At 38.4% G+C, this 15,438-nt stretch overlaps 2 protein-coding genes across 4 annotated transcripts in view; one reads left to right on the forward strand and one right to left on the reverse strand.

Moving 5' to 3' along the window:
- Positions 1 to 12,497, reverse strand: part of lrrtm4l2 (leucine rich repeat transmembrane neuronal 4 like 2) — a 30,433-nt gene extending 17,936 nt beyond the window's left edge. Inside the window, exons 1-2 of one of the 2 annotated variants that reach the window (XM_039675027.2) lie at positions 12,051 to 12,497; positions 2,859 to 4,471 (exon numbers count right to left, since the gene is read on the reverse strand). In XM_039675027.2, coding sequence (XP_039530961.2) covers positions 2,859 to 4,471; positions 12,051 to 12,054 — 1,617 coding nt within the window. In that variant the 5' untranslated portion in view covers positions 12,055 to 12,497. Of the gene's footprint in view, positions 1 to 2,810; positions 4,472 to 12,050 lie in introns of both variants that reach the window. The other variant, XM_039675036.2, reaches the window with a different exon arrangement.
- The window catches only part of LOC120481360 (leucine-rich repeat transmembrane neuronal protein 4), a 433,509-nt gene that overhangs the window by 53,700 nt on the left and 364,371 nt on the right, over positions 1 to 15,438 (forward strand). The gene's annotated exons all lie outside the window — the stretch shown is intronic.

Raw genomic sequence — 15,438 nt, forward strand, 5'->3', positions numbered from 1 at the left:
AGGGGGCGCTATAAGGTATCTTCTGAAAGAGTGCTAAGTCTTCTGATCAAACCACATGCGAAGAAGAAGCAGAAACAAGCAATATCATAGATATCCACAATAAAGGCTACTGTAGATATCTCATCCACGCTGCTGGCCAATGGAGGTCGACGTCTGCACCTGGCGGCCATCTTGCCACAGGCAGCTCGTTCACTCGTAACAATTGTGTTTTAATGGTGCATGTACTTTTTAAATAACCATACTTATGAATAATAAATGTTTAAATAAATAATCATCCAGAATTATAGCCACGTTAATAACCTTTCTAAGAAACCAAACCGTTTGTAAATCCGTCAAGATTTCAACGAAATAAGAGTATTTGTGTTCGTGCTGATCACTCATCTATAGCGGCTTTTTATGAAACAGTTAGTAAAAGCATGATTCTAGTCATTTCAGGCTTGAATTTCCATGAAAATCCCTAAGTATGAGTATAGGAGGCATTATAAATTGCATTACTTATTAATTACACTAAATGAACATGTTAAATTGTTAAAGTCTATTTTTATCTTTGGCACTCCCTTTCTTTGACCCTATCCATACAGCCCATCAGTTGAGATTGAGAACCACTGTGGTGCACAGCAGAAAAGTGTCTCAGCCTGAGGATTTGATCGAGTCGGCCAGTGTGATCTATAATTGCTGTGCTTTGTGTCAAATTACAATTAAAAGGTAAAATTAGGCCAGATCAAAAATGTCATTTTTTGGTTAGGTTGTTTTTAAAAGCTTTCCAAAATGACGAGAGATTAAACTAGAGCTAGGTCAATTTGACAAAAACACAGGATTTTTTTTTTTGATCTTTTTTTATAAATAATAACACACATAATGAGTACTCCCACTCATTAAATGTCAAAACTAAATACGCAATGACCTGTTACAACGCAGAGCTGCTAAGAAGTGATCAAATAAATGATGTAGCAGCCCCAAGCAGGAGTTGAAAGACTAGGCAATAATTGAAGGTGATGGAAAACATGAATATGTACATTGATTTCCAACAGCTGGTACTGGTAAAGGGCAAAGAATGTAGTCATGCAGCATAATGCGTCTAGAAAAAAAAAGAATGCTTTGTAAAATAAAGCTCCATAATTTAAGTGCATAATTACTGAACGCTATTTCAGTTCCTCCTCGTCCCATGATAAACACAGGGCTGATAATAGTGACTCACGAGAATGTCATTGTGAGTGTTGTTTCGTGTCAAAAGGCTTAGTTTTTGTAAGGCAACTAAAGATGATAGAACTCTGCTGGGATTGTTAGCTATGAATTAGGTTTAATTGAGGGAGACCATCAAGAGAAAATTATAGAGCCAATTTAAAAGCACTCAAAGGTTGTAAAATTGAACAAACTACTATGGCGGTTAAAGGATGAACTTGTCAATTGTCAATGTATGAAAAAAGGTAGCAGAACAGATTGTCCCATGAGCACATGCACTACTAGTCACTGTGCCATGGCTCTAACCACTCCAGCATGAAGAAATAGCAGAAGAAGAAGCAGAAACAAGCAATATCCTAGATATCCACAATAAAGGCTAAATATCTTATCCACGCTGCTGGCCAATGGAGGTCGACGTCTGCACCTGGCGGCCATCTTGTCACAGGCAATGGTGGTTTAATGGTGCATGTATTTTTTAAATAACCATAACTTGCTCAATTTTCTTCGGATTTTCAAACGATTTGGTTTGTTATAAACGTCAGAGATGTAGCTATGACACTGCGTACTTATGAATCATAAGTGTATAAATAAATAATCATCCAGAATGTTCTTGCTGATCACTCATCTTACATCAGTTTGCCTGTGACAAGATGGCCGCTGGTGATGACGATAGAAACTCCGCCGTAAGACATCTAGCCTTTATTGTGGATATCTATGAGCATTATCATATGTAAGCAGATGCATGTGTAAAATAAAACTATCACCAATAGCATATAAAAATAACGCCATCACCAACAGAATATAAATCAAAACTGCCTAATGTTACCGAATGAAATGTTGACCCAGGACGAGGTATAGGACTGCAACCTTAGGGGGTGTTAATGGACTTGATCTACTCCAACTATGTTTTGATCATTGTTCTAAATCCGATCTTGATGTAGTCTTTGATTTTCCACGATTTTCTCAGCTTTTTGCTTAAAATCTTGCTTTACTGTTAAACTTACCCACATTCAAGTGTGATACTTTTTTTGATTTGTTTAAAAGCATGGGTGTTTAAAATTTGTTTTAAAAGCATGGGTCTGTTCTTTGATACATTGAATATTCAGATATTCATACAAGAAAATAATATTCTGGGGGGCATGAAACTTTTGTGAAAATTATCATAAATGCTGGCAGTGGCTGGCAACTTAAAAAAGTAAATAAAATAAAACGCTGGCAGGGAAAGAGTTAAAAGACAGGGAACTGTCATAGTGGCAATATCTGTCAAGCTCCAAAAAATAGCAAAACCAAAAAAGATGTTCATATGACTAAAGCTTAGAATATTTTCAATATAGTGCACAAGTCAGATGGACTGCATTTATGCAAATTTCATGAAGAGAATAGAAATTGTCCTTTTTACAGCTTGACAGGGTGTTATATGAAAAAAAAAATCAGAATTAAGATTCTCATTTGGGGAAAACCAATAACAACATACATGTTTGAAATGACCTGGTGAATAAATTAAAAAGAGAATTTTTGTTTTTAGGTGAACTATGCCTCTACTCGTGCAAATGTGAGCATTTCAAAGTAACGACAGGGCAAAGAGAAGAAAGAATTAAATGGGCAGTCATGCTCTTAAAAAGGTTTACCTCTGACTCCCCGGTGCAGAGAATGCGTTTTTTAATGGTTGGTCATACCTCGCACTCTCTGGAGCCCGAGATGGTGCAGGTGCACGCCCCGTTAACCAAAGAGTCTATCGTCTCTGCATCGGCATGGTTGTAGCTTAGGTAATACTCTTGCAGTTGCGAGTTGATGTTATGTTCAGGCTCTCGAGTCTTTTTCCTGCGCTTGCGTCGGATGGAGTGCTGCTGGAGTTGCCTCATGCTGTTAGGGTATCGTCGCCACGACACGTAAATCACTAATAGGATTAATGAGACTGAGAGAAATAGGGCAACGCTGCCAGCGACTATCTTGTGGAAGGTCATATGTTCAAACTCAGGTTCAGGGGTGAAGGGTAGGGTGCTAGGCGTCACTGTTAGAGGTGATCGGAATTCTTTGTCAGACTGAACAGGGAATACAACTTTTGGGGTGAGTCTTTGTATGTGAGTAACTTGGGAAAGCTGTTTCGTTGTGGTGCGTGGGGTTGTAGTGGTGGTTGTGGGTGGCTTTGTCACATAAAGAGTTGTCATAGTAGTAGTCAAAAGAAGTGTCAATTCCGTGGTCGGTTCCACGGTAAATATCTCCTCGCACACCGAGTTGTTCCTCACTGCCTCCATGACTCTGTCTCCCTGAAGAGATTTGGGAGTGCTACAAATAATACTGGCATCTCTAGTTCCCCTGAAGTTTCTCAGCCAAGACACCAGAGGGCAGATACTAGAGCTACAGTCCCATATGTTTCCTGCCAGGTTGATAGTGCTAATGGAGATCCACGATGAAACCACTTCCTGGGACACATTACTGATCTTGTTGGACTCCAGATTGAGAGTGTGCAAATTGGGCAAACACCGAAAAATAGCGGGATCCAAAATTTGAATCTCGTTGCCCGATAGATCCAATTTTTGCAAAGTGTGCCAAGTCCAAGGCGAACCTTGGACGACAGTCCGTATGCGATTCCATTGCAGATAAAGAGCCTGTAGGTTTAAGAGGCGTGGAAATAGGAAAAAGTTAATCCTGGAAAACTGATTGTGCTCAAGGTGAAGTTCTGTCAGCCTGAGCAGTCCCAGGAAGGTCGTACGGGTGATAGTCCGCAGGCGATTGTATCCCAAATCTAGAAACTCCAGGCTCCGACACTCCATAAACGTGCGGACGGGGATGCTTTTGATGTTGTTTGATCGCAGGTGAAGATTCTGAAGCTTGCGAAGTCCATGGAAATGCCCTGGTATCAAGTCCTGCAGCTGATTGTAGGACAGGTCAAGGTTGCGCAGGTTCGGGACAGTCTCAAAGGTGCCATTTTGCAACTGCACAATCTTGTTAGAGCTCAAGATCAGTTCCTTTAGCCGACGAAGTCCCTGGAAGGCCAGTCTGTCCACTTCGCTGATGGAATTGTGGTCCAGATAGAGCCAGACCAGCTGGTTGAGGTGAGCAAACTGGTAAGGTAGCAACAACAAGATGCTGTTGTACCGCAGGGATAAACCCTGGCACCCTTGAGAGATGTTCTCCGGGACGTCTTGAAAGGCGCCAGACTCGCAGTAAACAATCTTGCCTTCGCAGCGGCAACTCACAGGGCACATCCGCTCCCCCTTGCTGAGCAGCAGGAGAACAGACGCATGGAGAAGAAAACACGACAGGCGCCCTTCCCAGAGTAAGGGCCCTGCAGAGAGACACACAGACAGACAACATTTGAGGTCAGTTTTAGTATTCACCCTAGAGATCACAGGTTTGCAGGTGACCGAGCACATCCATTATGCACGCCCTCACCTTTATCATCAAGGATAACGATTCGTGACTGTGATGGATGGGGGACATCCTGCAGAGTGTGGCGAGTGTTTTCGAGCTATTAAGACATAATGCATGACATCGAAAAATCGCACTGGGGGCCCGCTAATTGAATACAAGGATTCGAGTGGATTTATCCATCATTTAGCGCTACACCTTTTAATGTACCCTGGTTTCAGACAAAATGGAAGTGAGTGGGAAGCGAAGAGAGCATTTTAAATGAATGGAAATCAATGAGCGCCACTTATCAGAGCGGAGCTAATCAGCATACGTCTAACACATGCACGGAGCAGTACGGTACGTCGTTGCTTGCACACCCCCTCAAAAGATTGAACTAATGCTTACACATTTGAGATTAAAAATAGCATGCCTTCACAATCTATGTAGCTCAAAGCAGCCTAACACTGAATGCATCTTATGCGCCATGCTAAATTAGGAATGAGAGAAAGGGAACGCCAGGGTCATCCGTCTCAAAGTTTGTTTGTGTCATTAGCAAGGAACACATGACAAATACGATTCCTGCTGTTCTGCTGCTTTGCGCTGACGCTTTAACAAGAAGAGATGTGCGACAGTAATGGGGCATACCAAACGGTTTACACAGTAATCAATTTTATATAACAGTGTCCTATTGGGGCTGTAAATATGTTTCGTTCTGTGGCTAAAGGCCACCCGTATCCTGCTGACTAGTTACTGGAACAGAGACATGGTATTGAAAGCACATCACTTCCCTTAGCCGCAGAGATCATTAGCGACATCGTCTAAAGATCCCATAAGAATGTGGTAATTCTTCCAACATGAGACCGCACAACCGGGTAGGCTTGCTTACAGCTGCCTCAGAAGACAACATTCTTTAAATAATTATATGACCTATTAATACTACACGTTCTATTAATTGGGGGCAAAATATTCGACGAGAGCTGCACTCTCACTGAGATATGGATAGTTTTTTCTCTCGGGTATTTCATGAGCAACTCAGTGGATTTGGAACATTTTCTCTTGCTTGTTATTAAATTGGTACAACAGGAAAAAAAAACTTCAACTAAGAAGAAAAAAAAAAGACTGCATGTGAACCTCTGCAATCAATCTCCAGGTCTGGCTGTTAAAGAAATCAATGAGCAAATTAAACATTTGTGAGTCATTAGAGGATAAAGATTTTCAGAGCTGATTCGCTTAAGGTTTTCCTCTCACTTAACTGGTTAAAATCAAGAGCAGATAAGGCTGTTTTTAAAAGCACAGCCACCATGGAGGGAAAGTTTTATCGAAGCTGTAGTGTGTGTTCCTGACTGTCCACATGCTACATATTATAACTTGTAAATTGATCTATTCACTTCCTCAATACACAATCCATTTTGTAAAGGAATAGTTCAACCAAAATTATTTACTCACTCTCAAGTTGTTCCAAACCTGTATGAATTACTTTCTTCTTCTGAACACAAAAGAATATATTTTGGGTAACACTTTATAATACGGTTTCTTCGTTAATGAATAACTACACAAGAACTAATGAGTAACACAATATTAACAATCTAGTAACTATTAACTAACAAGAAACTCTGATTAACGAACTAGTAAGTAATAGCGCACAGACGAAAGTGGTAGTTCACTATTAAGTAATCAATAACTACTATTTTTTTAATACTTCCCAGAGAACTACTGAAAAAGTTTATTAATAATCTAGTAACTACTATTAACTAAAAGAAACTCTTATTAACAAATTAGTAAGTAATAGCTCACGGATGAAAGTGTTACTAGATACTTCTGTGGGAATTACTAATTATTTGGATTCGTATTATAAAGTGAAGACCATTGGAACTAACTAGTAATTACTCAAGTGTTACTACATGATCTAGTCATGATTTGTGCAAATGTTTGAGATTTTTGGTGAACTTTAGTATTTTTTAGAAAATGTCTTTAGTAACACTTGAGTAATTACTAGTTAGTTCCAATGATCTTCACTTTATAATACGGATCCAAATAATTAATAATTCCCACAGAAGTATCTAGTAACACTTTCATCTGTGAGCTATTACTTACTAATTCGTTAATAAGAGTTTCTTTTAGTTTATAGTAGTTACTAGATTGTTAATAAACTTTTTCAGTAGTTCTCTGGGAAGTATTAAAAAAATAGTAGCTATTGATTACTTAATAGTGAACTACCACTTTCGTCTGTGCGCTATTACTTACTAGTTCGTTAATCAGAGTTTCTTGTTAGTTAATAATAGTTACTAGATTGTTAATATTGTGTTACTCATTAGTTCTTGTGTAGTTATTCATTAACGAAGGAATCGTATTCTAAAGTGTTACCATATTTTGTAGAGTGTCGGTAACCAAACAGTTGGGGTTTCCTGCTTCATTCTGAAATTCATCACATTACTTTTGCTAAATTTATGTTGTAAGCACTGTTTCATCTTGTCTCTTGTTGATTCTTCCTGTCTCTCACTCAATGTCTCACTATGGGGCCATTGTTCTGATCTGATGGATGCACAAGATGGCATGAATAATTTAATGTCTAGGCCACTTTTTACCAGACGTCTTTTTTTGGGGGGAGCCCAAGAAAAACTAATTGAGGTTCAAGGACACTCATGGATGTTCATGATTATGTGGTTCAGAAGGCCATTAACAGGGCTTTCGACATCAGGACGGCGAGAGAGGGTGAGCGAACGAGAGAACGAGAGCTGCCATCTCCTTTGGCAAAAAAGACAAGTTGATATTTCAAATGAACCCTGCACTGTTCCATTACCCTGACATGGAGAGTAATACACGGGCTAGACTCAGCAGGAGATGATTAAGAAGCAAGACGAATGCAGTGAGGGTTTGAGAAATAATGTAGCAGGGTAACACAACACATAAAGCTTATGTGTCAAACAAGCCACATTTATCCATGTCTTCAGGTGCACAAGAGTACACATCTTTAGTGCTGGCAGAGACTGCCGTCTTTTTATCCAAAGAACAAAATCACCACCAACACAGCCAGAAATGCAGATGGAGAAAGGTCAAGAGTTACTCTATAGTACATGTTGTGTTTAAACCAATTAACTGTATTTAATTAATGCATTAGGAGATTTCCTCAGCTTATATTAATTTATGCAATCAATTAAACTGTGTATAATGCAATTAATTCAATTAACATTATTATTAAATTGACAGCCCCGGTTTAAACTTTGAAGGATATTGCTTGATGACATGCTTTTTGGTAGATTAACTTTCACTCATGCTTCAATTCCCAGTGCACCAACACTTTTCCAATTGAGGTCTAGGTTTCCTTTTTTTCAGACTCTCAGTCCACAGAGGACTGCCTTTCCCAATGGACTGCCCCTGCAATGAGTTTGCAGTGCTTTTTCCTTTCTATCCTCAGTTTAATGTTCATGGGAGTAGCTAATCTTAATTTGTGTCTATTTTGTGTCATCCGATCATAATCTGATTGGAATACAAGCCTTGTCGAGAGCCATAGGGGAGGAACTAAACCTTGCTAGAGGAAAAGGTGAAAACATAATGTGCTTCTGAGAACTTAATTATTTTCGTCAGTGGCGAGGCTGAAATGAACAAGCATTCAACTTTGTCTGTTCTCTGTGCTGTTTCTAGCTCAATTGGTGCAAGGAACGTCAAGGTTAAGGGTTCAAATCACAGAATGTCGAATGCAAGGTAAATTACTTTTTTTCCCCCCAACATTAACCTAATGGACAAGCCATTTGTTTCCATAGTGTGTGTGTGTACTTTAAAGGGATACTCCACCCACAAATGAAAACTCTGCCATCATTTACTCACCCTCGAGTTGTTGCAAACCTGTATGAGTTTCTTTCTTCTGCTGAACACATAGGAAGATATTTTGAAGAACGATTGGAACCAAACAGTTATTTGGCACCATTGACTTCCATAGTAGAAAAAAAAATACTATGGAAGTCAATGGTGCCAAAGTACCAATCGTTCTTCAAAATATCTTCAGCAGAAGAAAGAAACTCATAGAGGTTTGCAACAACTTGAGGGTGAGTAAATGATGACAGAGTTTTCATTTTTGGGTGGAGTATCCCTTTACATTTTTTGTTTTGTTTTAGTGAAACAGATTCTTCAATGCTACTAAAAATGGGACTTGATTACATCCGTCAGAATTGATTGGATAGTTTAAAGTGGGCGTTTCATACTGTAGCTGAGTGGAGTTTGCAGTGGGATGTGGAGGACTACTCCCATCCTGCATGAAACACTCACTTTTGAGGAGGCTTTTGAGGACTGGAATGTGGAGGCGTGGAGGTCAAGTTTACTCTGTAGAGCATCTCTGGTTATCCCAGTGGAAAGCCTGCTGTTTCGAATCCATCGTTATTTGCTTTCATTATAGTTAGGCAGCATTACCAGTAACTTATGTATGCTTAAAAAATTGTATGCTTAACAAATTGACTATATGTTAGCATTATAATCAAAAAGCCTAACCCTAATCATGGTTCATGCATGGTTTATTATATTAAAACTAATAATTTTAAAAACTGGAAAGTATTAAATAAAGCATGTTTTAAGTGTATTGTGGCTGCACAGTCTGGCAAAAATAAGCAGTTGTGGCTATTTTAATACTGTGTGTGCATGACTGGAATTTTCGAATATTCCTAATGTGCTTGGACTTGTGCCATATGGACAAAGCCCCTCTTTGCCCTGGAGTTCTTAAGATAATGCATTTTGTTAATAATATTAAATTAGATTCATCTTGATAGAGCATGCAGTTATCAGATCGTGTTTTCTCATAGTTATTCTGGCATACATTAAGTGTTTGCTCAAATTAACATATCTGTGGTTTGAAAATGCATTTTTCATGTCAACATACTTAATTTAACACGCTGTATAGCTCTGAGATTTAAAATGCTCCCAGTGATAATGAGTATTTGCCAAGTAAATTCTTTCATTTAACATTCTAGAATGATCTTCAGTTCCACACATTATGCCAATTAGGGGATTCTCTGCATGGTTATCAGGTCTAGTTTCTGTAGGAGAACTTCACATGCTCCTCTCATAGATGGCTGGAGATCTTTCTGCATTTACTTCAACTTAAAGGGTTAGTTCAGCCAAAAACTCTGTCATCATTTATGTCGTTCCAAACCTGACTTTTGTTCATCGTAGAAAAACAAATGAAGATATTTTAATGAAATCTGAATGATTTCTATCCCTCCATTGACAATCCACACAACTACAACATTGATGCTTCAAAAAGTTCATAAAGAGATTGTAAAACTAATCCATATGAATAAACACATCGGATATGGTAAACAGAAGCTCAAGCATGAACCAATGAGGTTCATTCTCATGTTCAGCACGTTTGAGCTTCAGCAAGAACCAATAAGGTTAATTCTCGTGCGTCAATCATGTTCGGTTGAGCTTCTGTTTATGTTTAATGATCAATATTTATATGTGAATTAAAGCCTAAATTATATCAGCAATCGAGTCTCTTCAGAAAATTACCATTCAATTCATATGGATTAGTTTTATGATCTCCTTATGAACTTGGTTGTATGAGCTGTCAGTGAAAGGATAGAAAGATTTCCATTCAAATACCTTAATTTGAGTTTTGAAGAGGAATGAAAGCCTTACTGTGTTTTGGAACGACATGATGGTGAGAAATGAATGCCTTTTTCTCTTTTTTTCCAATTTAATCGCAGGTTTAGCTCAAGCTGACCAAATTGGCTATACAAATTGGTTTTAAGCAGGTTTTTATTCATAATTAAAAACATAGATTATCCAAATGATTAAAGAATGTGATATAAAGTTCAAAACCTTAACAAAATTCCCATATGTAACCCCTTCGGTTCATCTCGCTCCACTTTGAGCTGGATTCGAGCCGGCATTTCCGGCATTGGAGATGGACGATAACAAAAGTCGCTATAGTGCATCTCTTGAGGTGAGGGGAGTGAGGTTTACTCACAAAGCTCAAACAAGCTGGCCTCCGTTACCTGGAGTAATTTGTGGAACTAATAATGTTTTTTATATATGAAGAGTCCAGATGCAAAAGCCTCTAAATGCCATTTGAAATGTTCTTCTTTAATGATGATTTTTATCAAGCTTGTGTATTTAAGTTCAGTAATTTCACTTAAATAACAATTAATAGGTAATTATCATTGCAATTTAAGTGAAATCACTGAACTTAAATATACAAGCTTGATAAAAATGATCATTCTAGAAGAAAATTTCAAATGGCACTTAGAGGCTTTTGCATCTGAACTCTTCATATATATATATATATATATATATATATATATTAGAGTGTTGAATGAGGCATCAATGCATCTGGGGATAAGCAGAATATAGTTCTGTTTAGTAAGTGATTTATATCGATGAAGTCTGAGTAACATAACATGCTCCAGGACGTGCTCCTATTTATACCTTATTCAGTAAAGAATCAGCAGGGTTCACAGATGGAGCCGCTCTCTAATGCACTTCCTTAATTGATTGTAACATGGCCACTGATTCAAATGATGATTGAGGTAATTTTGGATTTCAGTGTAAAGCACAAGGATTTACCATTATGAATCCTAGCAACTGCTGAATGCCATCCAGAATGCAAATTACAAAGACAAAGTCTATCATGTTCCTCTGGACTGCCGCAAGAGACCAATTACAACACTGTAAAAAGCTTCCTTTCCACTAGACTCAGACCTATCATAAAGCATTTCTGAGCTTTTAATAGGGTGTGCCAAAAGCAATGTACTGGTCATTCTTTTATTTTTATTATTATTATGCTTGCTTGCAGCTTTAAAATAACTAACTTTATGGATAATTATCGTTTTTTTTAGGTTACAATGTATATGAAATTAAAATAAAGCATGTCACCTTTCTGCATTCAGATCAGTTTAAATAGTCTTGTAGCATGACAAATGGTTGTGCTCAAATAAAAAAATAAACTAGTGATAGCAAAAAGGAGACGATGTTGATCAACTAAATGTAGCACCTGCATCATCTACTGCCGCACTCGTTACTGTGGGCAACACTCTCAGTAAAGAAAAGAAAGTATTTGTGTTCTGTTGATCAATGTTCATTAATAATTAGAAAAATACACCCTTGAAACAATATGAAACAAGAAAAAGAGATGCTTTTGTTCATAAATTCATAAAATCTCGCATGATAAAGAAACGTAAAAGTCCAGAAGCATTTTAGCTCCATAATTCACTATAAATTAAAAGGCGTTTGCGTTAATGCTTGTGGTCTAGTGATAAATGCCCAGGAAGGTGGAAAAGAACACGACTGAAATCAGGAATGGAGAAATTGATTGACCATCAAAATGCAGGCAAAACACACGCACAAATCCATAATCAATAAACGCGCCCAAAAACACACAATTATCTAATTTGCACCAGATGATTCAAGTTCAATGATTTGCATGCGCTTCGAACATGAGAGGCTGTTTGTCATTACGCACTTAAATGCGAGAGCACGGACATTTAGCAAACCAACAGAAATGTTTCTTTGCTTTATGTTCTTACCCATGGCACTGGTTCTGCTCCAGTTGCGCGTTTATAAGGCGATTCACTCCAGAAATCTCTCTGCGCTTTTTGGTGAAGCTGGAGTGCAACTAAATGAAAGCGTCAGTTTATGGAGCGCAGTTGCGCGCGAGTCAAATTGACAATCATAACTACCAAAAAAACCGAGTTAATACCTCAGGTTACTGATTCCCACGAACATTAAATTGCACGAACAAATCACGAGCGTGATGGTTAAAGCGGAAAAACAAAACGAAGGGAAGTTTCATCAGGCGATAAAAGGCATCACGATCCATAGTGTCGATGTGATGGGTTGTGGAATGCTGGAATCTTCCGAGTGCGCGCAGCTTCAGCACCAGTGAGTCCGAGAGACGTGTTGCATCCACCGGTTGTTGCGATGCGAGCGATTCAGGAGCGTCGCGGATGGACAGCAGCGATCACACGTCACGCGTCTGGGGGAGGTTGTGGTTTACTGGTTCAATGATTGAAGATCTGTGCTGCGAGCGGATAGGCTGCATGGTCTCAACTCTACTCAAACAAGTGCTGATTCATCAATCTCTACTCTTTACTTGCAGGCACTTTAAAGGATCTGCGTTTTCATGTGTCTGTTATAACCGGGTGAAATCTAATTTGTTTAAATATTCATTTTAATTTTATCACAACAATTGTATTTTAACAGAGGGGTTCATATGTCACAACTTAGATTTGTAGATGTTGATTTTTGGCATGCACGAGAAAATCTGGCAATAAATATTCCAAAATTTTCTTCATTTTCCTCTTTCTCTACTCAAAAGCTCTTTCTTGAGAAATACTTCAGTTGATCGTTAGATATTTTTCCTGTGGATATAATCTTCTGTAAAATCCAGTTCAACAGCATATGGAAGCCCTTTTTTTTTGGCCACATAAGTCAAATAAAATGCTGTTAATCAAAATCATATTGAAAGTCGAAATGATGACCGAATCATATGACATGAAAATTGAAATTGACATAAAAGTCATAATTATGGCAATGTAGAAATGTACATACGAAGTCGAAATCATGGCTTAAAAAGGCAAAGTCATAATGTTTACTTTTTAATCTCATAAGCATGTCACACTACAGTATATCATAATTTCATCTCTTTCATCTCTTTCATGTTATTTTGACACGAGATTTAAGTCAGAATTTCTACTTTTCATCTAAAAAATATAACATGTCTAATGTTTGACTTTTAATGCAATAATTATGATTTACCAAGGCTCGACTACTCCAGTGCAATGGGCTTCCATATATATCAGTTTTAAGCAATGAATTCGATTTTTTTATCTGTGTTTTGTGGTTTTAATTGTTTGTTTCCCCCCCTTTATTTTTATTCTCTTACTCTAACACACATTTAGCAGATACATACAGTAGATTTATCACTTGAGTCAAAAGCAACTCTGCTAATGAGTTTACACCCCTTGCAGAAGAATCTACACTCTTAGAAGAAATGGTTCTATTTAGAACCAGAAATGGTTCCATTCCCCGCTTCATATATGGAACTCCAAAATGGTTCTATATAGAACCTTTTTTTTTGGTAATAGGTTCTATTGGCCAAGTATGGAACCCCAGGGTTCTAGAACCCAGAGGAACCCTTTTTTAAGAGTGTATAGAACCTTTTAGGGGTTCCAAATGCATAGCGCTGATAGAACCTTTGTAAGAGTTCTATATAGAACCCTGGGGTTCATTTTAAGGTTCCATATAGAACCTTTTCTTCTAAGAGTGTAGGCTACATATAAAGCTGCGTTCACACTACACGCGACTTTGTCGCTGCAGGTCGCCAGTAGCTGCGCTGGAGGGCGATCCCACTACTGGTTGCCTAGTAATGTTTGTGAGTTAGTAATGTTAGACAACAAATATGTTTCATTGCCGCTACAAACATTTTTTTTGGAAGAAAAAGTCTAAATATAAATGGAGTAAGTACATAAAATGCATAATATTAAAGATGAACGAGAAACAGTGAGTGCTCTTTGCCATCGTGGCTATTTAACTGCAGCAAGCGGACAAATACCAGTCTATCTGGGATCCCGAAACCATTCAGTCACGGAGTCAGTACGGTGAACACCACTGTATACACGGAGATATATCAAAAATTCAGCCCGATCTCATGAAAGTTCGTATCTATAGCACGAATGTTATTTCTCGTGCCATTTATACGCCAAAACTAGTTTTTGCGTGTACTGTATATGGTACACGGTTTTTGCGTGCATATCACCCCCTTCCCCCTAAACCTACCCAGGGGTTTTCAGTGCGTAGCATTTGCACGCAAAAAACATTTTTGGACACGAGAAATGACAATCGTCGTATCCTACGCACTTTCATGAGACTTCTCATGAAAAAAAAAACAATTATAGGACAGTTTCTGGCGGCTAAAATGAGCTTCTCGTTCAACTTGCCTCGGTCAGACTCAGCACTGAAGAGTGACACACTCCACTGACTTTACTCCTATTGGTTGTCGCTCCCGAAAGTCGCTCTGCATTTGCATAAAAAATTTCTCAACTTTGTCGCGTCGCCAGACACGCCCCATCCAGTCGCCAATGGTTGCGACCGCGCATGTCGCCGGATGTCGCCCGCTCACCATTGAAAATGAATGGTAGCCTATCGTGTCGCTTGGTCACATGTTGTGTGAACACAGCTTAAGTGGTATTTCAACACGTTTGTCCAACTGAATAAAATGCAACTTTCATGATTGGTTTAATAACTAGCCAACCGTGATTTGACAAGGCTGTGACAAACTGATTATTTGAATAGAGGGACAAGTACCCATGTAGCAAACTGACATTGAATCAACGTGGAAATATGACATCGAAACAACGTTGATCTGACATTGTTTTGCTCATCGAATTAACATTGAAACCAACGTCAGACGCGTCATTCTTTCAAAACTAACGGAAAATCAACTTGAAATCAACGCGTTGTTTCAACGTTATGAAAGCAAACCAATTTTCGATTTTCATTTAGCTTTGAAGAATGCCGCGTCTGACGTTGGTTCAACATTAATTCGATGAGCAAAATCAACGTTGTTTCAATGTCACGAGAGACGTCGTTTCCACGTTGATTCAATGTCAGTTTGCTGTCTGGGTACTTACTTTTTACTTTTACGTACTTACAAGGTCTTATAGATGATTCCTGACTTCTTATTTCAGTAGGATAGAGAGAGAGAGATCATTAAGAGAACTGAGTTTGTCAAACCATTTCATGGGGTAGTTAAAAGCCGGATCCCTCAATTGTTGCATCAAACAGTGAAAACCCAAAGTTTAAAATATCAATGTTTTGAAGGTAAGACATAGGAGACATTGATTGATATGCATATGAGGTCTCATTGATCCATCGAGTGCCGTCTGTAGGATAGGCAGGTAGAAGGACACTGAG

This window comes from Pimephales promelas, chromosome 14 (assembly GCF_988280905.1).
Source record: "Pimephales promelas chromosome 14, fPimPro1.hap1.1, whole genome shotgun sequence".
Taxonomy (NCBI): Eukaryota; Metazoa; Chordata; class Actinopteri; order Cypriniformes; family Leuciscidae; genus Pimephales; species Pimephales promelas.